Source organism: Orcinus orca, chromosome 16 (assembly GCF_937001465.1).
Source record: "Orcinus orca chromosome 16, mOrcOrc1.1, whole genome shotgun sequence".
Taxonomy (NCBI): Eukaryota; Metazoa; Chordata; class Mammalia; order Artiodactyla; family Delphinidae; genus Orcinus; species Orcinus orca.
The window spans coordinates 27,629,092-27,653,480 of record NC_064574.1 but is presented as its reverse complement, the minus strand read 5'-3'; the positions used below and the strand labels follow the sequence as shown (position 1 = coordinate 27,653,480).

Below are 24,389 nucleotides of genomic sequence, written 5' to 3'. Positions count from 1 at the left end.
CTGAGAGGGCATGTGAGGACAGAATTCTCCCTGGGGGCAAGTTGTCCATGACAGGCAGGGCGAGTTGTGAAATCATGGGAGGAGAAGTCCAGGAGTGTGTTGGGAAGAAGTAGCCATGGGCAGAGCCATCTGAGAGCAGTGCCCATTCCTGTCAGAGACCTCTGTTCCCAGAAGGGAGCAAATCCCAGCAACAGCTACTCATCATCGCTTCAAAGGCCTTTGGCCTGTAACTCAGAGAAGCCCCTCAGCCAGCTGGACTGGGTTCCTGCTCTGGGCTGGGTATCAGGGGTGCCAAGACAAAGCCCTCCCCTCACAGAGCGCAGTCACCAAGGAGGAACAGCTGTGTGACCAGCCGACTGCTAGAGGTGGCAGCAGTGATCTTTGGCAGGGTGGATAGCTCAGCAGGCAGGACAGGAGGAGAGGGAGGCGTGGGCCCACAGGTGTTTTCCAGGAGGCAGTGAGCAGTTTGATGTGAGCCAGTACAGGTACTCGGGTGATGTAACAGGAAGATGCTCTAGGATCCTGCGGCCATTCTGAGGTCCAGAATCCTGAGGGCAACGCACCAGTTAATCTTCGTAGTTACTACATGTTTGCATTTGTAAAAATTCAAGCAACGCAGAAGTATAAAGGAAAAGCCCCCCCCAGTACCACTTCTGTGGAAGTGACCCGGTTAGCTGTTTGGTGTGCCAGCTTCCAGACCTTTTTCTGCATATATACAAACATGTATGTGCCTGTGTGCACATACATATAAAAGTGGGATTTTGTGGGACATAATTGCCCTGAAACGTGATTCTTTTTTTTTTCCTTAACAGTATGTCTTGGTCATTTTCCTATGTCAGTACATGTAGATGTACCTTGTTTTATGGCGGGGAGGGTAGGTCACGCACGCCCAAGGTGTAGAATTCCAAAGGTACAGGGGGACAAAGTGAAATCTCCCTCCCACCCCAGTTTCCCTCCCCCGAGGCAGCCCCTGTTACATGTTTCTTGGCTATCCATCCAGAGCCTCTGTGCCTTTACAAATAAATAAGCATATGCTTCCCCCCATTTTTTGCTACATAACTTACATTTTGTTATAGATACACTCTTTTTTACACCTTGCTGTTTTTACCACTTACATGTTGGAGATTTAATATGTCAGTACACATGGTACGGTTGTGTTCTTTAACAGCTGTGTGGTGTCCACCTGTACCCCCCAGCCATGATTCTCAAAATGTAATCTCGGGACCAGCAGCATCAGTTATCACCTGGGAACTTGTTAGAAACGCAGATCTGTTCACAAGCCCTCCTGGCGATTCTGATGCGAGCCCAAGCGTGAGGGCCCCTGATTTGGAGTCCTCCACTGGCCAGTTAGGTGTGTCAGTCTTCTGCTATCGCAAACCATGCTGAAATTAATCTCCTTATACATTTGTTACTTTACACTTTTCTGTGTATTTGTAGGATAAATTCCTTAAAATCGATTTGCAGGGTCAAGGGCTCTGTGCATGTTTGATTTAGACGGATTTTATCATATTATCCACCATAGAGGTTGTACCAGTTTATACTCCCACCTGCAGTGACCTCAGTTCTTGTTTGATGGCTGCTTGGTAGTCCATTCTCCAGAGGTTTCTGAGCTGTTGTGGGTTGCGATCAGGTCCTTCAGAAAGAGCTCCTGATAGGGGAGGTGACAGGCAGGAAGGGGGCTGGTGAGGTGGTGCTAGTGGAGACTGCAGTAGGGGCAAAGGGCTGGGGTGGGGGTAGTTCAGGAGATGCTCAGGTGAGTGAGTGCACGTGGCAGTGAGGAGAGGAGACCCTGGGGTAACAGAATGGCCCACGAATTCCAGATCCTTTCTAGGGCATGGCCTGGAAGCAGAACTCCCAGAGCTCCAGCTGAGCCAACGACTTGAGCGAGCCATCTTCCCTCGCTCCTTTTGCTTCCGCCCTGATAACTGAGCGTGCAGAATGTCACTGGAAGCTGAATTTATTTCTGCTCTTTGTGTCAGTTCCCAACCCCCCCCACCGCCCCCAAGTATGTTTTGCATTTCAGGAGCCATTGCATTTGCATAAGAACGTCTAGTTTAAAAATCCAAATTGAATCAGTGGAGAATCCTGACAACTTTTTGTATTTTTCCAACTACAAAGATTCTGTTGCCTTCAGGATTCTGTTCCTCAGAAAGGTCATAGGCTCCCTGAGCTTCTTGTCACAACTTTCCAGCAGAAATTTCCAGATAGAAAAGGTAGAGGACGTCTAGGGGGTAATAGCCAAGAGTTTGGGCTCTGGAACCAGACTGCCTCAGTGTGAATCCTGGCTCTGCCACTCGTCAGCTGTGTGACCTTAAAGCAAGTTATGTCACCTCTCTGAGCCTCAGTCTCTTCATCTGTAAAGTGGAGCTATTAAAAGTACCTGCTTCCTGGGGTTACTGTGAGGATGAAATCATGTAAAGCACCTAGAACAATGCTTGGCACCTAGAAAGCTCTCAGTAAGTGTTATCCGTGTTACTGTCATCATTGGTCAGATTTCAAGTCTCCTGTTCTCACTCAACATTGCACGTGGGATATTTCCAATAGCCACCCACAGAGAAGACCAGATTCCTCTGTGTGATGGAACATCTGTCCAGCCTGGTTTGTCATCGAATAATATTAAGCCTCTTCCCGCCGGGGATCCTGGGCTGAATTGAAATGACTGTGGAAATGAGTGGTAACACTGGTTTGTAGGTGAAGCCAGAGTCCGTGAATGTTCTCATACCATGTGCCCTGCCTGCATCTACAGGTCCCTCTGCTTGGTAAGCGCTTCCCTTCCTCGTACACAAAGCAAACTCCTCAACTTAGTCAGCGTTTATCTGGATTCGACTACATACCAGACCCTGTGGTTGGCCTTCAAGGCCTTGCTTAAGTGATATCTGCTCTAACCATCTCTGACACTCCCCTGCTGCCTTGCGAAAGTAGTGTCCTGTCTGCTTTCTCATGATTCCCTTCTGCATAAGAATAATACAAATAGTTTATACAACTTGTAGGAAGCTCAAGGCACAACACAAGTACTTCCAGTGCTGTGGGAAAAAAAAAAATCATCAAATCCTGTCACCCCATTTTACAGCTGAGGAAATTGAGGCTCTGAGAAGGAAGTTAACTTCCCCAAGGTCCCAAACCTGGAAAGAAGCAGAGCTGGGAGTGCAGCTGGGCCTGCTGACATCAGAGCCCTCCCTCCACCACTGGGCGCTCAGGCCACGTACCACCGCAGTATGCGTGTCTCTGTTCTGTCACATGTCACAGTATGCGGTGATACTCTGTTTACATGTCAAGGTCTTGGCCTACCTGCCTGTGAACTCTTTATGGTCAGGAGCTCATTTATTTTTGTGCCCACCCTGCTGCTACACAGGAAATATGATTTTATAGAGGTACACAGAGAGGGCGATGAATTTGCCCAGACCCCACAGCACAGTGCTGCCAAAAGCAGAAACCAAGGGCTGGGAGAGAAGAGGGAAGGAAGATGACCCTGCCTCTCCATGTCACTGTTGCTCACCCACGCCACCCCACTCCCAGCAAAGCTGCCAGAGAGTGACTCACACAGAGCTACCTGGTCCCTCCACAAGGGCCGGTCTCCCTTCAGCCCTGTGCCTGGGCCGCCTCAGCCATGCATATGTTGGGGTTTGGTTAAGGGCCTCCCCACTTGACTAAAAAACATTTTTAATATAAATTTAAACCAGAATTATACTACTATGATGGATTTGCATTCGAAAGTCTTCTGTCACGAATTCTGTGGAGCTGACTTAATTTTCTATGTTGCACTGTTACTCTATTTCCAGTTTTTTTCCATTTTGATAATACTGAAATGATTTTGATTGCCTTCAGTTGTTTTTCATGTAAATATTTATCCTCCGTCAGCTCTTTACCTAGATCACATTCTTGCCAACTATTGCATCTGCCAGTGTGAATTTAAAGGTGGCTTTTACTCTGACCAGATACAGTTTTCGCAGTCACACTTCTTGAGTTGAGTTTTGTCCAGATTTGCTTCTCCTTGCAGTTGGTGTCTTCCCATACTCGGTTTTAGCCATTGTTAAGTTTTGTGTGTTGTTGGTTTATTTCCACTCATAATATTCACTGCCTACTGGATAAAAGACTGATCATATTTACATCTCAGCTAATCCATAAGAAAACTGGAGGTAGTCCTCGCGAGGCCCAGAACTGCGCTCTCGTCACCAGTGTCCAGGGTTTTCTCTTTCAGTTATTATGTACCCATTGCCTCTGCCGCATGTGCCCTGGGTCCTCCCAGGAACTGTCCCTGTTGGAGTGCAGGTCTCCTCAATAGCAAGACGATGGGATCAGAGCGTCCTGCCCCAGGTTGGGTGGTCCGCAGCCCGGGCAGAGGGAACAGCACTTGCAAAGCCCTGAGGCAACTCAGTGATGGCAGGAGGGGAAGGAGATGAACGAGCTGTTGGGGCACCAAATTCCTGCCAGCATCCAACCCTCAGAGGCCAGAAGCACTCCCCGCACTCAGCAGGGCCTTTCTTCTCTCGTCTAGAATGCCTCGGACATGCCCGAGACCATCACCAGCCGGGACGCTGCCCGGTTCCCCATCATCGCCAGCTGCACGCTCTTGGGGCTCTACCTCTTTTTCAAAGTAAGTCTTTTGTCACCTGTTGTAGCATTCGGTTTGAATAACTTTATTTGATTTTGTTTTATTTTTCCCATCACAGAAGACATGCATGTTCATTTATAGAAAATAAAGAGCAGGAAAAATAACAATTTACCCTTAGGCCCACTACCCAGAGACCCCACTGTGATGTCGGGGGCCCCTTCCCACCAGTCTTTATTTCCCTTCTTCGAGGAGCTTTCTGTTTTGTTTTCCTGATACCGGTTTGGTTTCATTGTACTCTTCATATTGGGGTGGGGTATAGCTATGTCTCGGACATACCTCTACCATACTAATTGCTTTTTTTTTTTTTTAATTTATCGAGGTTTATTTTCCCAATAAAAGTTACACAGGCTCAGTGTTGAAAACCTGGAAAACACAGAAAAGTAAAAAGGGGAAAACAGCAGCCATCCAAAACCCCCCTGCCAGAGACAGTCACAGAGTCCCTTTGGAGGTGTGTCCTTCCTCTGCTTTTCCCTGTGCATGGTTCCTCCATAGCTGTGAACATGTGGTGTATTCAGTCCTGTAGCTGCTTTTCTCACTTCACATTAATTACATCGTGAGCATTTTCTCATGTTACTGCAAACTCTCAAACTTTTTTTTTTTAATATAACATGTACTGTTTTCTGATTATAAAAGTAATATATGCAGAAAACTTAGAGGGAAAAATACACAGAGGTAATCACTATTAACGTTTTGGCATATCTCCTTTCAGGCTTTTCATAATCGTATTTTTAACCTAATGATAATCATTTTATAACTGTTTTTTTTTTAATAATACATTACAAGCACTTTTTTCCTGGTCATTGAAAATTCCTCAAGGATAACTTTCACCACCACCACCACCCCACCCCGGCCACGCTGCTCGGCACATGGGATCTGAGTTCCCCGACCAGGGATCGAACCCATGCCCCTTGCAGTGGAAGCGCAGAGTCCTAACCACTGGACCACCAGGGAAATCCCTCCTCAAGGATAACTTTTAATTCACATTTTAAAAATACATAAACATAGTTTAAGAAAATTTTTTTCAATCTAAGGGAAGGTGCAAATGAGCCATAGTCCTCTCCCCAGCGTAGTTCCTTGTGCCTCATTCTGTTATGCATAGGTCTACATTTAGGTAACAATTTTAAAACAAATATATGTATCGAACATATGGTTCTTACCAGGGAGATATTTTTGTATCCACACAGTCAGAGCTACCTCATTTTTTGTAACAGCTGCTTGTGGTTGTGTTTCGTGGATGTGCCCCTGAGGGGCATTCACTGGTGGGATGTCCCAGCACTGCTGCCATGAGCATCCTCGTGTAAGTATCTGGCAAGTATATCTGCAGTAGCATTACCAGATCAAACAGCATCTGGAGTAGTTGGTGCCAAATCCCTCTGATTGTACCAATTTACATTTCCACCAACAGTTACAAGTGTGCTGGCTTCACTGTACTCCCACCTATACTGACTCGCATCAAAATTCTTTATTTTTACCAGTCTGTGAGTGAGTCAGAAACATAATTTTTAACGCCTGCTTCCTGTTCCATCACTCCCTCATTATTGGATCAGAACTGCTCTTCTTAATGATTTCAGAATATCCCCACAAGCAGATACACCACGACTGACTTATAGCATCCCCCTCACTTTAAACAGAAAATATCGTTCTGATTTTTACTCTTATAAGTAAGAGTGCATCAAATAACGTTAGGTATTCACTGATTTTTTTTTTTTTTTCCTGGACCTCGGGAGAAGAGGTGAATTTATCATATGCTTTGGTTCACAGCACACTGGCATCGGCCCACGCGAGGGCCCCCTCCTTGTTTCCTTCACCACCTTCACCCTGATGCCCATCTCCATTTGCCACCTTCATTTCCCTTCACCAGAGGCACCTGCCCTAATGCGTTTGATTTGTGTCCTTGGATGTGTTTCTTTTTATAAACTATATGGTGTTAATGTATCTGTGTGTATTTAGTGAGAGTCTGGTTTCCGTAAGTAGAACTGTGTTCCCTCTCCTCTCCCCTGTGCTCCTGAGATCTCTCTGTGGCTCTGTACACATCTAGCTCATTGCCTCCGACTTGGCTTTTGGCAGATATTTCTCGAGTCTCTGCTGTGCTAAGTGCTAGGAATATACACCCAGGCCTTTGCCTCAGGACCATCTAACGTTTTTAGTATTTAGGATTCTCTCCTTAGGCTAGATTCCCCAGAAAGGACTTTCTGGCAGCAGAGGGTGTGAACATTTTTATTTAAGGCTCCGGACGCCTGTTGCTCAGCCTGTCCTCCTCTCCAGGCAGGTAAGCCCCAGCCTGCCTTGTGCCAGAGGACACAGCATACCTCCTCCCAAGTCACCAGAGTGTCCTTGTTGAGATGTCTGAAAGGCAGCTGCCTGGATAGCACGGCCACCAGATCCCTTCCAAACTCCAGACTGACCGCTGGTTGTGGTTTGCTTAACAGTGGCTCTCACTCTGCCCCTTTCCTCCTCCTTTCCTGGTTGGGGCACTGGAGTTGGTTGCATTTCTCAAAATCATAAAATTTACCTTATCCCACCTCATTTAAACCTGATTGCTTTGAGGCAACTTATAAAAATTAAATCCAACAGCATAAGAAAAATAATAAAGGAAGAAACTGGGGTAAAGGAGAAAAAATAAAATAGGAAAAGACAGTGAAGCTCTGGGTGAGGACCATACCCAGATCCCATGCTCTAAAGTCTAAAGACTTGTACTCTTGCCAGAAGTGCCTCTGACACAGGCGTGACTCTGATTTTCTAGCAGCCAAAGCACAAAGAAAGTGAGACTTGGTGCACAATTCATAGTCCACACAGTCAAGCCGACCAGAAGCTCAAAGGTGTGGCCAGAGAGAAATTTCTCCCCAGGACCCACGTTGAAAGAACACTGTGTGAGAGGACACCATGTCTTCACGGGTAAACACGGTCCACACGCCTGTGTGGGTAGGAGCATTCACACTGTAGCCACTGATGTGCTCGTCCATTCGGTCATTCTACAAACACACACCAGATCCTGTGCTGGGTGCTGGGGACACTGCAGTGAGGAAAACAGCTGGCCCACCCCTGCCCTCAGGGAGCTTCTTGTTAAGTGGTGGAGACAGACATCGGTCAAGCAGTCACACAGATAAATGCGAAGTGACAGTCCTAGAAAGTGGTGTGAAGGCGGGGTCTGTAGCACCAGAAGAGCAGGAAGAATCTGCTCCTGCCCACGCCCCAGTCTCAGACAGCAGCACTCACCCACCTCACTGCTCGGCCGAACTAGGAGGGTTCCTCCCTCCTCTCAGCACGCAGCCCTGGGCACAACCCACTTCGCTAGTCCAGAGCTGATCGGGGATCCGACCCCGGCTCATCACATCCCTCCTGCCCCCCAGCCCAGGGTACCATCCTCCTGGATGCAGCTCGCTCGCTGGGCTGTTGGCCTTGACTTGCCCTGTGGAGTCTGCCTTCCACACAGCAGCAGAGGGATCCTCTCAGGCCGTCAGATCAGATCACAGCCTTGCCCTCAGCCCTGCAGTACCGGCCTGGCTTACCCAGACGAAGCTAAAGCCTTTTTCACGGTCCATCTCCCTCTTACCTTCCCAGCCTCGTCTCCTGACACTCTCCTTCCTACCTTGGCTCCTGGCCACAGGCCCTCACTGTCCCCTGCACACATGAACGCATGCCCACCTCAGGACCTTTGCACTCACCCTTCCCTCCACCTCAAAGTCTCTTCCCCCAGGTATCCTCACAGCCGCTCCCTTACTTCGTAAGGGCTCTACTCCTAAATGAAGTCAGTGTCGGAGGCTTTCCCAGGCCACCTGTGTGATGCCCCACCCCCACCCCCGGCCTCCTTGCCCTGCTTTGCTTTTCTTCTTAGCGTCCATCTCCACCGGACAGTGTATTGCATGTTCATCTCGTGAGAGTCTCCCTCACTGGCACATGAACTCCATGAGAGCAGGGACTTCTCTGCCTATTCCAGTGCTGAGCACGACGCACTGCACGTAGCAGACAGTCGGTAAACATGAGCTGAATTAACGGAGGTCACGTCAGGGAAAACTGCTTGGAAACCTTGGTGAGGAGAGGAGAGCGTCCTGGGCAGCAGAGAGGCATGTACATGGGCTGCCCGCGGGTGGGAATGTGGCACAACAAAGCCAGTGTGGCCACAGCACGGAGAACGAGAAGGAGCGGCTGCGGAGGCCTGTGGTGGTCACCACGAGAGCATGAGAGGCCGGGGGAGGATGTGGGCCTTGAGCTCGTGGGAGCAGAGGGAAGCTGCTGAGAGGCATTAAGCAGCGGATCGAGGGGCTCAGACAGAGGTTTAAACAGGTCCCTACTTGAGAGTGGCCAGTGGCCCCAGACCCCACACCACAGCACATTATTCCCTCCCAGTTAGAAAGCCTCACGGTAACAAATTAGAAGACGATGCAGGGCTTCCCTGGTGGCGCAGTGGTTAAGAATCTGCCTGCCAATGCAGGGGGCACAGGTTTGAGCCCTGGTCCAGGAAGATCCCACATGCCGTGGAGCAACTAAGCCCATGCGCCACAACTACTGAGCCTGCGCTCTAGAGCCCGTGAGCCACAACTGCTGAGCCTGTGTGCCACAACTACTGAAGCCCACATGCCTAGAGCCTGTGCTCCGCAACAAGAGAAGCCCCTGCAGTGAGAAGCCCGCGTGCCACAACGCAATGAAGAGTAGCCACCACTCGCCGCAACTAGAGAAAGCCCACATGCAGCAACAGAGACCCAACACAGCCAAAAATAAATAAAAATAAATCTATGGGAAAAAAGACGGTGCAGCAACCATGGAGCCATATGGCGCAGCCTGCCTGAAGTCCAGAATTAACAACGTGTGACCACTGGCTTTAGCCCTGCGAGAGACAACGTTCCTTGGGTTCACCTAACAATAACAGGACCAAGAAGCAGCTGTGAGGGCCTGCCATCAGAGCTTCAGAATCACTGGGGGAGGGGTCGTCCAGAAGAGCATGGAGAATGGAACAGGGTGCAGATGACTCAACTGTGTGGCCGCTGTAGGGGCTCCCTAGATTTTTGAGCAGAGAGAAGGAATCTTGGAAGAGTGCATTCTGAGGTTCAGACGGCTCTCTTGGGACTCTGAACTTCAGACTCCCCTCCCCCATGCAGGACCCTCGACACGCACACAATATTGCCTGTCTGCAAATAATGGAGCCACCAAGCGCAAACCTACAGACTCCTTTGGGAGGTGCATCTGAGGGCTTGAAGTTCCTTCCCTTTTTCCTGTTGCCATAGAAACTAGAAGGCCCCCCCCCCCAGTACCATTTGAGAGTCTTTCTGACACCATTCCCCAACTCCAGAAGAGAAGTGTGGACTCTGGTTTCCTCATAGCCACTGGCAACCCTGACTTCCTGTTTCTCTTTGTATTTCTGCCTCAGATATTCTCCCAGGAGTACATCAACCTCTTGCTGTCCATGTATTTCTTCGTGCTGGGAATCCTGGCCCTGTCGCACACCATCAGGTCAGAAGGCATCTCTGCGGCGTTTGAAGCGGCTTTCTCAAGAGCAAGTACAGGGTCTCGGATGAGAACATGACCTTTGGCGTCATTCAGAGCCAGGTTTGAATCCTGGCTGTAAAATCCAAGGGAATCTTTCCCCTGTGTTATACCGTGGGTGACCTAGAACAAGAACCATAACCTCTCTGGGCCACAGTTTCTTTACAAGGAATGGTAAGAATATCCAGTGGGTATTTCCCACCACGGTTGTTGGGAAAGTTATTTGTGAACAGTAATGTCATGGTAGTTGTCACAGTACTGAGAAGAGTGATGCCATTGCCACCTGCGAGGTGTCATAGTTGCTGCACACGCACTAAGCTGGCCTCTCACACGTGGTCTCAGCTCATAAGAGAGCGAGGCAGTATCGAGAGAAGTTAGGAGCACAGGCTCTGGAATTTCACTATCTGACTTTGAATCCAGACTCTGCCACTTAATAGCCCTGTGACTTTGGGCAGTTTACTTAATCTCTCTGGGCTCAATTTCCTCACCTGAACGTGAAGAAAACTGATAGTACCTTCCTTATGGGTCATGTGGAAAGCTTTTAGCACAGTATCTGGCACTCAGTGTGTTCAATAAATGTTAGCCGTTGTTATTATTATTATTATCTGTTACATTCAGAAACTGAAGCTCAGAGAGGTTAAGAAATTTGCTAGGACAACACAGCTGATAAGCAGCAGAGCCAAGATTCAAACCTAAGTTTCTGTGGCCCCAGAGCCCATCCTCTTTTCACTGCCACCCTGCTCAGACTGCCGCATGTTGTGTCAGTTCAGTGGGGATGAAGGGTCTAAGCCCCTGGTCCTCGGGTGGGGCTGCTTACCAAATGGGGGTTGCGCCCCCAGCACACCCCCTCACTGTGACTACAAAAGCATCCCAGTCTATTTCCATCTGGTCTCTTGAGGAGGTACAGCCTCGGGCTGAGAACCACAGAGGTGGTCAGCGGACCAGGAAAAGTTTCCAGAAGGCAGGAACACAACTTGAACTCAACTCCGAAGGGTAGGAAACCCGGAAGAGGGTGTAGGAGGGAGATGCCAGGCCAGGAGCTGGAAGGCCTGTGCACGTTGACAGTGCAGGCGGGATCTCCCAGAACAGTCAGAGAGAAAGAGCAGGATCCTCGCGGAAGCGTGCAGAGCCAGGGGGAGTTTAGCCTTGTTCCTCTAAGCAGGACCCTGGAAGTCAGGAGCATAGGCTCAAAAGGCACATGGCCCTGGAACCAAGGCTCTGTTATTTGTGCAAGTTACTCAAGCTTTCCTAGCATCAGTTTCTTCACCTATAAAATGGAGATGCTTGGTACCTCCTCGTAGGGGCGTGGGAAGGATCAAGTGAGCACGTCTGTGACCTGCCCAGAGCAAGTGCCAAGCGCACTGAGAGTGAGCGGCTGGCCCGAGTTCACACAGCTGGGACTGAGTTCAGTGTTGTCTCCAACTACACCTACCTTCACCCACAAGGCCTTGTTCCAGCGCCCCCACTCCCGCCAGCCCCGCCATCCTTTTAGGGTGGAAACCCAGAGAGCCTGATTGACCAGGACCCGGCAAGACAGTGGCAGACCCAGTCACCCTTCCTCGAGGGACAGACCTGTCCTTTCCTGGTGGACCGGTGTGGGAGCAGTCACTTCCCATGCTGGTTTGGATCCCCCCCGATTCTAGCCCATCTCCCCCCACCCCCCAGCATCTACAGGAGCCTTAAGAGCCCAGTCCTCCCCACAGCCCAGCCACCACCTCAGAGTGCAAGAACCCGGTATATTTTGCTCAGCCTTGTGCCGAGGAACTGATCATTTCACTTTATCTCAGCAATCCTACAATCAGTACGAGCAGGGTGTTTTGAGCCTGTGTCATTTTGACACCAGAGACCTTTTTTTCCCTTTTAGAATAGTAACTGAGGAACAATGTCCCAAATTTCCCGTGGATTAGCCAAGAAACAGTTGTCTGTCTTTTAACCAATTCATAATTCTTACTGTTAGAAATTATCAAAGAAAATAGAACCAAAGCAACTAAAACTGCACATGGTAAAATTTGTTAGTGACTAAAAATTAACAGAAGAATCATTTTCTTGATAAGATTTAGAGCACACAGTTTGACCTGGGAAGATTAGACCTTATGAAAATAATGGGTGGCCATGGGCATAAAGGGTACTCACCATTCAGGGTCCGAGCTATCCTCTGAAAAAAATTGATACGGGCTAAAAGCTGGGATGGAAGAACTCATTACTGTAAAATGTACATGGAAAAGAACTGAATCAGATGAAAATAATTTTAGTAGAAAAGGGGACGGGCATAGTTTAATCATGCTATGTAGGTAGTTGATCTAAGAATTAAATTGACTTTTCTTCAATCAAATTGAATTTTCTTAAATATTTTCTCAGAGAGGTCTACAGTGTTGTTAGGATTTTGATGAATTGTTTATATGTATCCACAAACTCAGTCAGACCTGCCTCAGGATCCAGACAAGGTCTAGAGATTCAAGACAGGAAAACTGAGGCTCAGAGAGCTTCGTAGCTGCTAGGAGCAGGGTGAAGTTTTGAGCCCAGGTCTGTCTAACTCCACGGCCAGGTATTCCTTCCGGTCTGGCAAAAGTGAAGGGGAGAGGGAACTTAAAGACAGGGGCCTGGGCACCCTCTCTGGTGGGCCTGTGGTCTCCCGAGGACTGGCAGAGGAGAGGCCTGCTGAGAGGCTGTGGAAGCTGAGCCCGGAGCTGCGTAGCCCAGGCAGAGACGCTCGTGGGATTCCTTCCACTTCCCGCGGCTGCCTCAAGCCTCCCTGCAAAGATAGCACAGCTTGAGGTTTTGGAGGAAGGCGAGGGCTCACAGCCTGCCTTCACCTTGTACGGTCACCAAGACTCAAGCCCATGCCAACATCCTTCCTGCCAAGGGAACCACAGCTTATTTTTATCACCTCTTGAGTTCATATCCCACCCAGATGACCTTTAGACGGAAAGGTTCTGCCACCCCAGGGGGGCGAGGCCACATCACCTGTTTCACTGACCCTTGCCTTCACCCCCAGGGGAGGAGGGCACCAGGATGTGATTTCCCAGCAGGAAGCAGTGGCCTTTAGGCTTGGCATGAGCCATCGAGGGCCGGAAGGAGTCTCTGCCTGCTACGAAAGCCCGCATTCAGAGGCGTCCCGCAAGCGTTCACTAGCTGCCTCCCAGGCCCCAAGCCTGCCATGAGTGTAGTGAAGGCGATAAGTCGGGACTCCTGCCCTCAAGGCAGGCTCACACCGGCCAGGTTGCTTGACTCTTACCATGTGTTACCCAGCAGCCCCTCTTTTCTCGAGATAACAAAGACATCAGTCTACAGACTTCCTACTTGGAGTTGAAGCTGCAGTTAAGCTTACAGGGTGCCAAGCATTCGTATAATCTTCTTAATATCCCTATGAGAAAGATACTGTTATAGTGTTCCAAACGAGGAAACAGTTGCACAGAACAGTTAAGTAACTTTGCCAAGGTCACACAGCTCAGTGGCAGGGCCAGGCGTTGAACCCAGGAAGCCTGGCTCCAGAGTCCATACTCTTAACCACTGCATTCTGCTGGTTGAGCTCCTAAGGCAGATGCCAGGCTGGAGTGAAGGGCTTAGCGCCTCAGGCCTTCTCTCTGCCTCTGCACACACCCTCTGGCTTCAAACTCCCTAAAAGTAATTCAGCAAACTGAGCTGAAAGTAGCTTCCAGCCTCATCCATCCCAGCTGCTGCCTCCCACCTGCTCAGAGCCCACTTGTAGAAACCCACTCCCAATTGCATCCTTGTGTTGACCATGTCTCCACATAATCACGAAGCCCTCTCATCATTCACGCCACAGCCCTGCAGACTGGGAGGGATTGGCTGTTGGACACGTGGGGAAACTGAGGCCCAGAGATGGTTCTTAATCCATAGTTTCTTCCTCCAAGCCCCAGGGTCTTGGACAGCTCCCTTTTCCCTGCCTTTACCACTGTGCCCTCGGTACCACTCGGCCTGGGTCCATTTTCCTGCAGCTGGGAGCACCATTCTGGATTTGCCTACCCCATCAGTTGTTGTCGGTCTGTTCTGGTGTTGCCAACTGCTTTCGAGCTCAGGCTCTGGACAAGTGCCAGCGATGATGGACACTTACAGTTCTTATGACCCCTGTTGAGGATCCAGTGCTGGGCTAAACTTCTCCCCCCCTTCTCTCCTACCTTCACAGCAACCCTTTGAGTCAGGTGGTATTATCCCCACATATAACCAAGGAGACTGAGCCACTAAGTGGCTCGCCCAGGGCCTCACATGGCAGAGCACGTGTCGGGACTGGGCCCCCCAAGCTTGTGTCCACTCCACGATGCTGCCGCACCAGGCTGAGCAGAAGCCCCTAGTTTTCTGTTCCTTCTCTGAAGGTGATCCAGAAAAGAAAGTCTCTGCTCCCTGCCTGGCCAGGAAGTGGACCATGCTGAGTAATCAGAGAGAATGCTTCCAGAGACAAGGCCAAGCCCATCATGAGCAACAGAGGCCTCACGGAAGGAGTGAATGTGAGGTTGCTCCCACCCAAGGGGCTGTGATTCATCTAGCTGATCAAGTCCGGCTGAGTTCGTAAAAACCCCAGGCCTGACAGGTCATGGAGTGGGGTGTCCATCAGGTCATCTGACTTAATAGGTCTGGAAGGGAGTCCAGGAATATGCATTCTTTTTTTCCCCCATACTTAATTCCTTTTATTTGGATTACAAAGCTGACACCATGCTTATTATTGAAGTAAGAGGTGCAGGTAACAATAATTCACATTATACTGTTTATGCTTTATCTGTGTTGGCATAGTTTATATAATATTTAAGGGATCACCTAGAAGGAATTGCCTCATGTCAACATAGCTAAGTGTTCTGGGAAACTGAAAATTAAAGGAAATAGTTAAAACAAATCACCAGAATAGTGTACTTTATAGTCAACTCCGGCTGGCTCTGGGTCTGCTAACTGCTAGAGAGAGAGAGGAGTGTGCTAGCTTTTTATGGGGTTTCAAAAACTTTAAAATAGTTTAACAGGCTACCTTTGAAAGAGTGATTGGATGGACTTTTTTTTTTTTTGGCAGTACGCGGGCCTCTCACTGTTGTGGCCTCTCCCGTTGTGGAGCACAGGCTCTGGATGCGCAGGCTCAGCGGCCATGGCTCACGGGCCTAGCCGCTCCGTGGCATGTGGGATCTTCCCGGACCGGGGCACAAACCCGTGTCCCCTGCATCGGCAGGTGGACTCTCAACCACTGCGCCACCAGGGAAGCCCTGGATGGACATTTTAATGGAAAGTCTCTAATAGCCTCAAAATGCAAAGGAATGCTGCAGCTTTGAGTTGCCACATTGAACACATCTGAATGGCTTTGGGAATAAACAAGAGACTTCTGAGGAATTGGGACAAGGGGTTTATCTTTCCGTTCCTAGAGTCAAAAGCAGAATTCATGGGACTTCCCTGGTGGCGCAGTGGTTAAGAGTCCACCTGCCAATGCAGGGGACACGGGTTTGAGCCCTGGTCCTGAAAGATCCCACATGCCACAGAGCAACTAAGCCCGTGCGCCACAACTACTGAGCCTGCACTCCAGAGCCCACGAGCCACAACTACTGAGCCTGTGTGCCACAACTACTGAAGCCTGCACGCCTAGGGCCCGTGCTCCTCAACAAGAGAAGCCACCGCAATGAGAAGCCCACGCACCGCAATGAAGAGTAGCCCCCACTTGTCTCAACTAAAGAAAAAGCCCACGCACAGCAACGAAGACCAACACAGCCAAAAATAAATAAATAAATGAATTTATTTTTAAAAAAAAATTCATGCCTCCTCGCCCATCTACCTCTCTACCTCTAGCCCAGGAGAGAGGGCTGCAGATCTTCTTTCCTTCTGTGGGCCTGGCCATGGATGGCGCATCCTCTCCTTTACTCTGGACCAGGCCAGGTCAGCTGCCTCTGGCTGCGGGGGAGCCGGCAAGGAGAAAGTGGCTTATCTAGGACCATCTGAGGTTAATGAGCCCCTCTCAGCTGCTAGCCTTCCAGCATCCTAAGCAGTATGGGGCCCAGGCATGCTCACCCTCTAAGGAGTCAGATCTCACCCCAGGCTACTGGTTGGCACCTCATTTCAGCTCTGCCATCTGCCTAGACTCAGTGGGTCTCCTTCAAGAATGAGGACTTGCCCTACTCAGGCTTGAGCCAGAATATGCATTCTTGACAAGGGACTCTGATACAGATGGTACATAAACTAGACTTTGGAATCCATTGCTCTCCTAAAAACTGTTTTATGTGAAAGTCTGCCTCTGCTTTGTGTTTCTTGGGTGATAACTAGGAGGCAGTATGGAAGCACTAGGAGTCCAGAGACCTACGTTCAGGTCTCAGCTCAGATATCGACTTCCTATGTGACCTGGGCAGTCACTTGCCCTCTGAGGGCCTGTTTCCACATCTGTAAAATGGGCACAATAACACCTACCTCTCAGGGCAGCTGTGAGGCTGTTGGGAGATAACAGCTTGTAAACAGATGCCTGGAGAGGGCATCAGTGACTGTTGCCCATGGGGGCTCTGTTTGCCAACCTGCTTTGTCTTTCCTTCCAGCCCCTTCATGAATAAGTTTTTTCCAGCCAACTTCCCAAATCGACAGTACCAGCTGCTCTTCACCCAGGGCTCTGGGGAGAACAAGGAAGGTGAGTGCTGCCCACTTTCCCCTGCTTTGGGTGTCTTCCCCCACCCCCGCCTTTGTCTCTCCAATACTGGGACTCCCCGGTACAGCGAGTGATGGGAAAGGTGGGCTCTGGGATCACATCCCAGCTCTGCCGCTGGGTGCACACCGGTACCTCTCTGAGCCTTGAGTGGTTTGGTTGGGGTTTTTTCATCTGTAAAGTGAACATCATAATCTAGTACCTCCCTTATAGGCATGTTGTTAGGACTGTGAGTAAGTGATGAGTAGAAGGCATTCAGCACACTGCCCGGCTCACAGTGAACAGTAAACAGTTAGCTCTCGTGGCTGTTCTGATCATGTCAGTTTTTAGTGTGATTATTCCCCACCTACGATTTGAAAGGGGAGTTCCGTGGCTTTCGAAAAAATGAAAACTGCAGGGAATTGGGGAAAGCCTGGGTCACGTGGGTTAGTTAGGTTGTGGGTTCTACTGCTGTGACAGGATTATCAACGGCTCGGCCAGATGGAAGGTATTTCTCTCGTGTCAAAGTCTGAGCTTGCGAATGTCGCACTTGTGAATGTGCCTAGCATGTTCTGCCTCGTCCCTGGAGAGCAGGATTCCTTTGTGCATTTCTAGGCATCTGTACCCAGTCAGTGACTGTTGAGTTTTTTCACCTATCTTGTGCTCTGCCGCACTCGGGGGCCCGCGGATCCAGAAGAGCGCACCATTGCTCCACGGGCCCTCCCGGAGGAAGGAGAGACAACTGTATCACGGGCCCATTTAGCTAAAGGGAAGCTAGAAAATGTGGCCGAGAGCTAGTTGGCCTTGTGTCCAGGGGAAAATCATCAGGGTATTGTTAGCACAAAGGAGTGAACAACAACTGGGGCCAACCGGCAGTCTGCTACATTCTGGAATCTGAAAGGAAATGCTGTGCTCTGTGACCCTGGGCAAGCTCCACCGCCTCTCTGAGCTTCCTCAGTAGGACACTTGGAGGTGGTGGAGAAGAGGTCTAACATCAGGACGTCTGCCACAGGCTCCCCACCAGAGCACCCTGGGGTCCTCCTGCCTGCTGCTTCTCCAGGCCTCCCTCTCTTACCTTCCTCCTCCTGTGCTGTTGACACAGCGCTGCCAGCAAGCTTCTTGATTCCTTTGGTGGCACAGTGGAAAGATTCCTAAATGAACTGGGACCTTGCAAAAGCCTTGGGCTCGGTGCAGGCAGCATTGATTGAGCACCCACTGTGTGCAGGCTCCATGCTGAGCGCTGTGTAAGGGCCGTCTCACTTGCTCCCCACGGCAGTCCTATCAGGGAGGTGCTGTGATCCCCTTTTTACAGATGGGGAAACTGAAGCTCAGAGAGGGAACTGCCTCCCCCGAGGCCGCCCAGCTACAAGCGCAGAGCCCGTGCTTCCAGCACCATGAGCCATCTCCCACTGACCCTGTGTCAGGCCTGTGTGCTCTCTGGGCCTCCATTCCCTCCTCTAGGAAATTGGAGGGGCTGGGTGGGGGGGCTCCAGTGAGCACCCCCGACCTGTGGATCTCTGACAGAGCCCACAGCCATGCCCTCCTCCGTCCAGGGGCTGACAGGTGGGAGGGGCAGCCCCGCCCCGGGGAGTGGACTTACCCGGCCTCTCTGCCCAGAGATCATCAACTATGAGTTTGACACCAAGGACCTGGTGTGCCTGGGCCTGAGCAGCATCGTTGGTGTCTGGTACCTGCTGAGGAAGGTACGTAGCCAGGGCCCAGGGCAGTGTTGGGGGAAGCACCTGAGGGGCAGGTTGGGGGCAGGAGAGCTGGACTCACTCACATCTTTCCCCAGCACTGGATTGCCAACAACCTCTTCGGCCTGGCCTTCTCCCTTAATGGGGTGGAGCTCCTGCACCTGAACAACGTCAGCACTGGCTGCATCCTGCTGGGCGGGCTCTTCATCTACGATGTCTTCTGGGTGAGTTGGGCAGGGACGCAAAGGATGTCTGGCTACCGGGCCCCCTCGCCGCCTCCTCCCCTGTCTCTGGCCCAAGCAGCGGTCGTCTGATAGAGGGAAGCTGCCCTGACCTGGAAGTAAGACCCCAGAGCACGTCCTTTCTGGGCCCAGTGCCCTCAGCTGTGGAATGGATGAGAGAGCAGAGTCCTCACTTGCTGAGAGCCCACCCTATGCCCAGGGCTTTCCAGCCGCCCTCTCTTCCTCATGGTGGCCCCAGCAGGGGTATTGCTTATCCTGTGTCTCTCCGGCAAGTGAGCTGAGGCTCAGACGTTGAGGCAAGTGTGGTTAAAGCAGATGAGTGGACGCTGGTGAGCAAGGTACCGACTGTGAGGACGTAGGCTGCGTGCCAGCCCTGGGCTAAGAGACCTGCCACACTCACTGAGGGGCCCCGCTGAGGGATCGAGGGCAGCCTGACTCAGGCACCCTTTCCGTGGCCTCAGGCAGCCTCTTTTCCCCTTAAGTACGTGGTGCTGGAGGACTTTCTCTCTTGGGAGGGGCAGACCCCTGAACTAACATAGGATGCCTGGCCGGGGGCATCAGAGGCCCTTTACCAACTCCTTGGAATTGCCCCTCGTTGCTACCTAGAACAAGGAACCCCGTGAAGTGTCCACATGGCCAGTGTCGGTGGCCACCTCATCTCAACTTCACATCTGCTCTGGAGCCCTTCCTGGCTCCCTGCCCCTTTCCCACCCATCCCAGGCAGCAGCACATTGAGAAGCCCAAGCACAGCCATTCCTTCCCACCCAGCCCTCACCTCCCTCCAGACTCCTCTCTCCTCCTCCTAGGTATTTGGTACCAATGTGATGGTGACAGTGGCCAAGTCCTTTGAGGCACCAATAAAATGTAAGTGACCACCCCACCATGGGGAGCCCGTCTGCCCCCACCCTGGTGGCCCATCCCCTCGTGGTCCCCGTTTTGGTCCATACCCTCCCTTAGCTCTTCCTTCTCCAAGCTCCCCTGTGTCTCCAGCCTGGTTTCCTTCTCCCCTTTGATTCATCCACTGTGTTCCTGCACAGCCATCCTCCTCCCAGGCCCTGGCCTCCGGCCGTCTGGTCACAGTACATGGCTCTGTGGGACGCTCTGTGGAATGGGGGTGAGCACAGAGAGGGGTGTCTGACGCAGCCTGTGCAGGGCAGGCAGGGGCCTCCAGAGGAGGATATCCCCCACGCCAAGACCTGGAGCCCTCTCCCTGGATCCCTTTGGCACATAAATCTCAGGTGCTGTCTGCCCCACGCCTCTCACACTGCCCTGATTCTGTTCTTCAGTGTATCCATTGTTATAAATATTAGAAAGCCCACCTACAAGCATCTGTAAAGAACGTGGAGACTTCCTTGGCGGTCCAGTGGTTAAGACCCCGCCCTTCCACTGCAGGGGGAGCGGGTTCAATCCCTGGTCAGGGAACTAAGATCCTGCATGCCGTGCTGCGTGGCAAAAAAAAAAAGTGGAAATGTTGTTATTTCACACTGCAGCAAGCCCAGTGGCAGAGCATCTAGAGTTGGGTTTCTGACCCTCAGTGGCGTTGCCAAGAGCCAGGGTCACCTCAGCCCTCCACCCCACCATTCTCAACATGTTCAGGGGCAGAAAGGGGGAACTTTATGTCTCTCTTTCATCAGAGAGGGGTGTTTTTCCCCCAATCTCCCCTGTAGCCTCTCTCGTATTTCACTGGCCAGAATTGGGTCACGGGCCCAATTCTGTCATTCATCATCAAGGGGGATGGGAAAACCATGATGAGCTTGGAGTTTAAGCCTTAGACTAATCAGGAATCACCTCCTGGCATCACAAGACCCAAAGAGGAGGAACGGAATCAGTCAGACATGATGGAAGGAAGCAGGGGGATCCTGTCAGGAAGACATCACAGCTCCACAAGGAGTGCTGCTTGGGCAGCGGGCCGATGGGGTGGAGTCAGCCCCAAGAGTGAAGAAATGACTGTCCTCCTCACGGTCTGACTCTCCCCTGATGCACACAGGTCCTCTCTGTGAGCTGGAGAGAGGTTGGTGGCCACTCGTTGTTCCTAGCTGCTGCAGTCGCAGCTCAGCGACCCTAGAGGAAAACAAGTTTCTCCCAGCTTTGGCTCGGATGAACCCATGGAGGCTGGCCTGGCCCGTGAGCTCGGCATTCCAGCCGGGAGTGGTGGAAAGGCCAGGGTCACTGCCCTCTCCAGTGCCTGAGGGCAGAGTATTTGAATCAGCAGCCTCCCAGAACCAAGGGTGTACGGTGAGGGCAGTTCTTCAGAGCAAGAGAACAGATGCTGGGCAAGCCAGCAAGAAGAGCAGCTGCGCCCTACGTGCTGCGATGGATGAAGCCAGCCAAGGTGTCAGGAAAGCTCTCCTGGGTCACGAAGGATGAATATGTGTTTACCAAGCATGCAGGGGCAGTAGGGGCATTTGAAAGAGAGAGTACAGCTTCAGCCAAGGGCTACAATTAGGAAAATGCAGGAGGGAGCAGAGAATCAGGGAGGGAATGTGGCTGAGTTTAGGGGAGCAGCAGAAAAGAGGCCGGATATGGGGAAGCCAAGGATGGCATGTCAAGGAGCCTGGACACTGCCCAGCAGGCAGTGGATGAGCCCTTGGAAGACTCTGAGCAGGGAAATGACAGTCACCTCTGGTTTCTGGTGCTTGAAATTTGGTTTTCTGGCTTGGGGAGAAAGTCCGTTGCCCTCCACTGCTAGGAGTAGAGCTCAGAGGCAGTCTAACAGAGTGGTTAAGTGGACAGATGCTGAAGTCAGGAGGCCTGGACTTGAATCCCAGATGTGACATTCGCTGGCTGCGTGGCCTGAGGGAAGAGGCTTCACCTCCCTGGGCCCTGGTTTCCACATCTGCCACTCAGAATTGAATGGTACCAGGTTTGGGAGGATCAGATGAGGAGAGCTGTAAATCACTTGACTGTGCATTCAGGGCAGGAGGAAGCAAGCAAGGAAGGGCCTCTGCAATTCATTAGGGAAGCACAAGCTTGCCCAGAACCCCCAGCTTGCCTCTGCTTACGTACCAGTGGCCAGAGCCGGGTCACGTGACCACTCCTAGCTGCCAGGGAAGTCAGGAATTTGGGGACCAGGTTGTCCTGATTGTCTTAGCCTTATGCCACACTTGATTCATCCCCTGGGAGGGCGGCCACACACAAAAGCAGGACTGGGTTAGTAAAGAAGGCGTGACGTTAACAATGTGTGCAAATCACCTAATCCTCACCACAGTCCTGTGGGGTCAGTTCAGCTGTTATGCCCATTTTATAGGTGAGACAACCAAGACCCAGAGCAGTTAAGTAAACTGTGCAGTCACACAGCAGAGCCAGGATTCAGACCCACACAGTCTGACCCTGAAGCCCATACATAACTGCTCTCTGCTCCAGGCCCCTATGGATGAAATCCAGCTACAGCTGCCCCTTGCCATAACTGGACATACAGGGAGGCATTTCTCTCAATCTGTATTTATCCAAACAAGCTGGCCAGTAGGATTTCTGAGTAAGGAGCTCTAGCAAGGAATTTATAGGTATGTGACCTCTTCACCCTCAGCAGATACAGAAACAGCCTGTAGCCCAAGCTCTCCCTGCTTCAGAACAAGGGTCTGTCCACACCCCAGCTGCAGTGAGATGCATAGCCTATTAGATGCCAGCACCGTGTGGGCTGTTTCATCTTTTATATACTAGGCTTTAGGGTCATTCCCATTTAACCAGAGTTCTGGCTATACAAGGGCATTGAAATTGTATGACATGTGAGTTACAGCTGAATAAAGGCATTAAACCTTTAGCCTAGATGATCCTAGATTCTTCCCTGCTCTAACCAGCTGTGAGTCCAGATGGAGACATTGCCCTTCAGCCCTTCGACATCCTCTCAGCTCCCCATTCCCATCCCCCCACCCAGAAATGCAAGTGTGTGAGTTCCATACACCAGAGGTGGAGGGCTAGGAGTCAGAGTGAGCTGGGCTCTCACCACCTCCTCGCATCCCTGCCTCCCCCTGCAGTGGTGTTTCCCCAGGATCTGCTGGAGAAGGGCCTGGAAGCGGACAATTTTGCCATGCTGGGACTCGGAGACATCGTCATTCCAGGTGACCACGCTGAGGTGGGGGCCACAGTGCAAAGGGTGGAGGGGGCTTCCCTGGAGAAGGAGGAGTCCTGTGAAACACAGCCTTACCCACCAGGAGAGGGAAGGAGAAAGGATTAGGCTGGGAGATACCCCCGCCCCCTGCCCAGGGGTCTGGTGAAGGGGTCTACCTCAGCACACATTGTGGAGTGCCAGTCCTGGGCCAGGCCATGGGCTGCACACTGGAGGGACAGGGTGAGCAAGACTGCCCCTTATGGAGCTTCTGACTGGGTGAGCAGACATTACTCAAGAACTACAGAAATAAATGTATATGACAGACTGAAATACACTCTAAACAAGCACCTTCTGTGGCAGTGTTGAAGGAATCTGATCCCCTCACACACTTGCATGTGTACACACCCCTTCCCAATGTTTTCAGCTAACACAAATGTGCTAGAACTGCCACAGGTCCTCGTCTCCCCAGTGCTGGGAGGGCTTCAGGGAGAACGTGCACTGTGTGTGGACACGGGGCACCATGGCTGTGGGCTCCTTTGTCTGCAGTGTTAGCGGAGGGACGGGTGGCACGCACCTGCTCGACTGCACGAGCTGGCCTTTGAGCCCATTATCCGTGTGTGGGTGGTAGTCAGCGTACCTGTGGACACAGGGACAGGTGCCCTGTGTGGAGGTCTGAGCCTGGACATACATCCCTGGCGGCCTGCAGCCCGAACTACCTGGGGGCAAAGCTGAGCTCCCTCTCTGAGGGCAGCTGAAATGGCTGAGGCTTGGATTCTGTGTCTGCGAGATCCAGGCCTGGTGACGGGCACGGAACATCCAAAGAGCATTCTTACTCCCCTAGTCCCAGAAGCTCAGAGTCAGAGGGTTAGAAGCACCCCTGGTGCTTGCTTAAAAGAAGAACGTTTGGAACAAATTAAAAGCCACTTTATTTTCCAGTGTAGGACATAATAGCAATTCTGCTAGTAAGCTGGGATGGTACAGGCACTGTGTTGTGATACCTTCCTTTTGTGATACGTATGATGGTGAAGCAAAGGCTTTCTCTCTTGTGCCAGTGAGGAAACTGAGGCTCAGAAATGAAGGGACTTAAGGTAAATTCACACACTAGGAAGCAAAAGGGCCAAGACCCAGCCCAGGTCTATCTGACTGCAAAAAATGTTATATTATCAGAACTGCTTTTATGACAGTAATAACAATAAGATAGTCCCAGAACTATCATTTGTCAAGCACCTGTTGTTGGCCAAGCACTGTGCTGGGTGTTTTTTAATATGTTATCTTTGCTACTTCTAGCAGCCCGATGAGGTAGAGGGTATTTCCATGTTACTGATGAGGAAACTGAGGTTCAAAGAGACTTGCCTAAGGCCGTGGGGCCATGGTCTTGAAGCCAGGTGTTCCCATAGCTTGTGGTGCTGGGAGGAGGGACTGAAGAAACTGAGTCCCATAAAGCATTCGTCTCGCCCTGCAGGGGAGGGTCTGTCACAGGCACCCGCAGACTTCCCCATTGTCCTTGTTGGGTGGTTCTGGGCTTGAGGCCTGCATGGGACATCTCTGCATGTCCGCATATTCCTGTGTCTCTGAGTCTTTTCAGCAGTCACAATCAGTGTGAGTTATTGCACCCTCACAGAGCCTCGGGGATGATCTGGAAGGAAGAATGGGTTGTGGGGTGTTGCTTTGAGGATCAGACGCATGATTATGAGTAAAAGCTCTTGGGAGCTCG

General features: G+C 51.2%; 2 protein-coding genes across 11 annotated transcripts in view; one reads left to right on the top strand and one right to left on the bottom strand.

The window, feature by feature from the left end:
- BCL2L1 (BCL2 like 1) overlaps positions 1–24,389 on the bottom strand; it is an 871,182-nt gene that overhangs the window by 713,223 nt on the left and 133,570 nt on the right. The gene's annotated exons all lie outside the window — the stretch shown is intronic.
- HM13 (histocompatibility minor 13) overlaps positions 1–24,389 on the top strand; it is a 40,795-nt gene that overhangs the window by 2,843 nt on the left and 13,563 nt on the right. For 5 of the 10 annotated variants that reach the window (XR_004484784.2, XM_033433431.2, XM_049698816.1 and 2 more), the window contains exons 2-8: positions 4,496–4,594; positions 9,978–10,060; positions 16,606–16,694; positions 18,213–18,391; positions 18,484–18,609; positions 19,434–19,491; positions 22,602–22,685. Coding sequence is in view for 8 of the 10 variants with exons in the window: in XM_033433431.2 (XP_033289322.1) it covers positions 4,496–4,594; positions 9,978–10,060; positions 16,606–16,694; positions 18,213–18,391; positions 18,484–18,609; positions 19,434–19,491; positions 22,602–22,685 (718 nt within the window). In the remaining 2 variants the exon portion in view is untranslated. Of the gene's footprint in view, positions 1–4,495; positions 4,595–9,977; positions 10,157–16,605; positions 16,695–18,212; positions 18,392–18,483; positions 18,610–19,433; positions 19,492–22,601; positions 22,686–24,389 lie in introns of those variants that run through there. The other 5 variants (XR_004484785.2, XM_033433432.2, XM_004272687.4 and 2 more) reach the window with 2 other exon arrangements.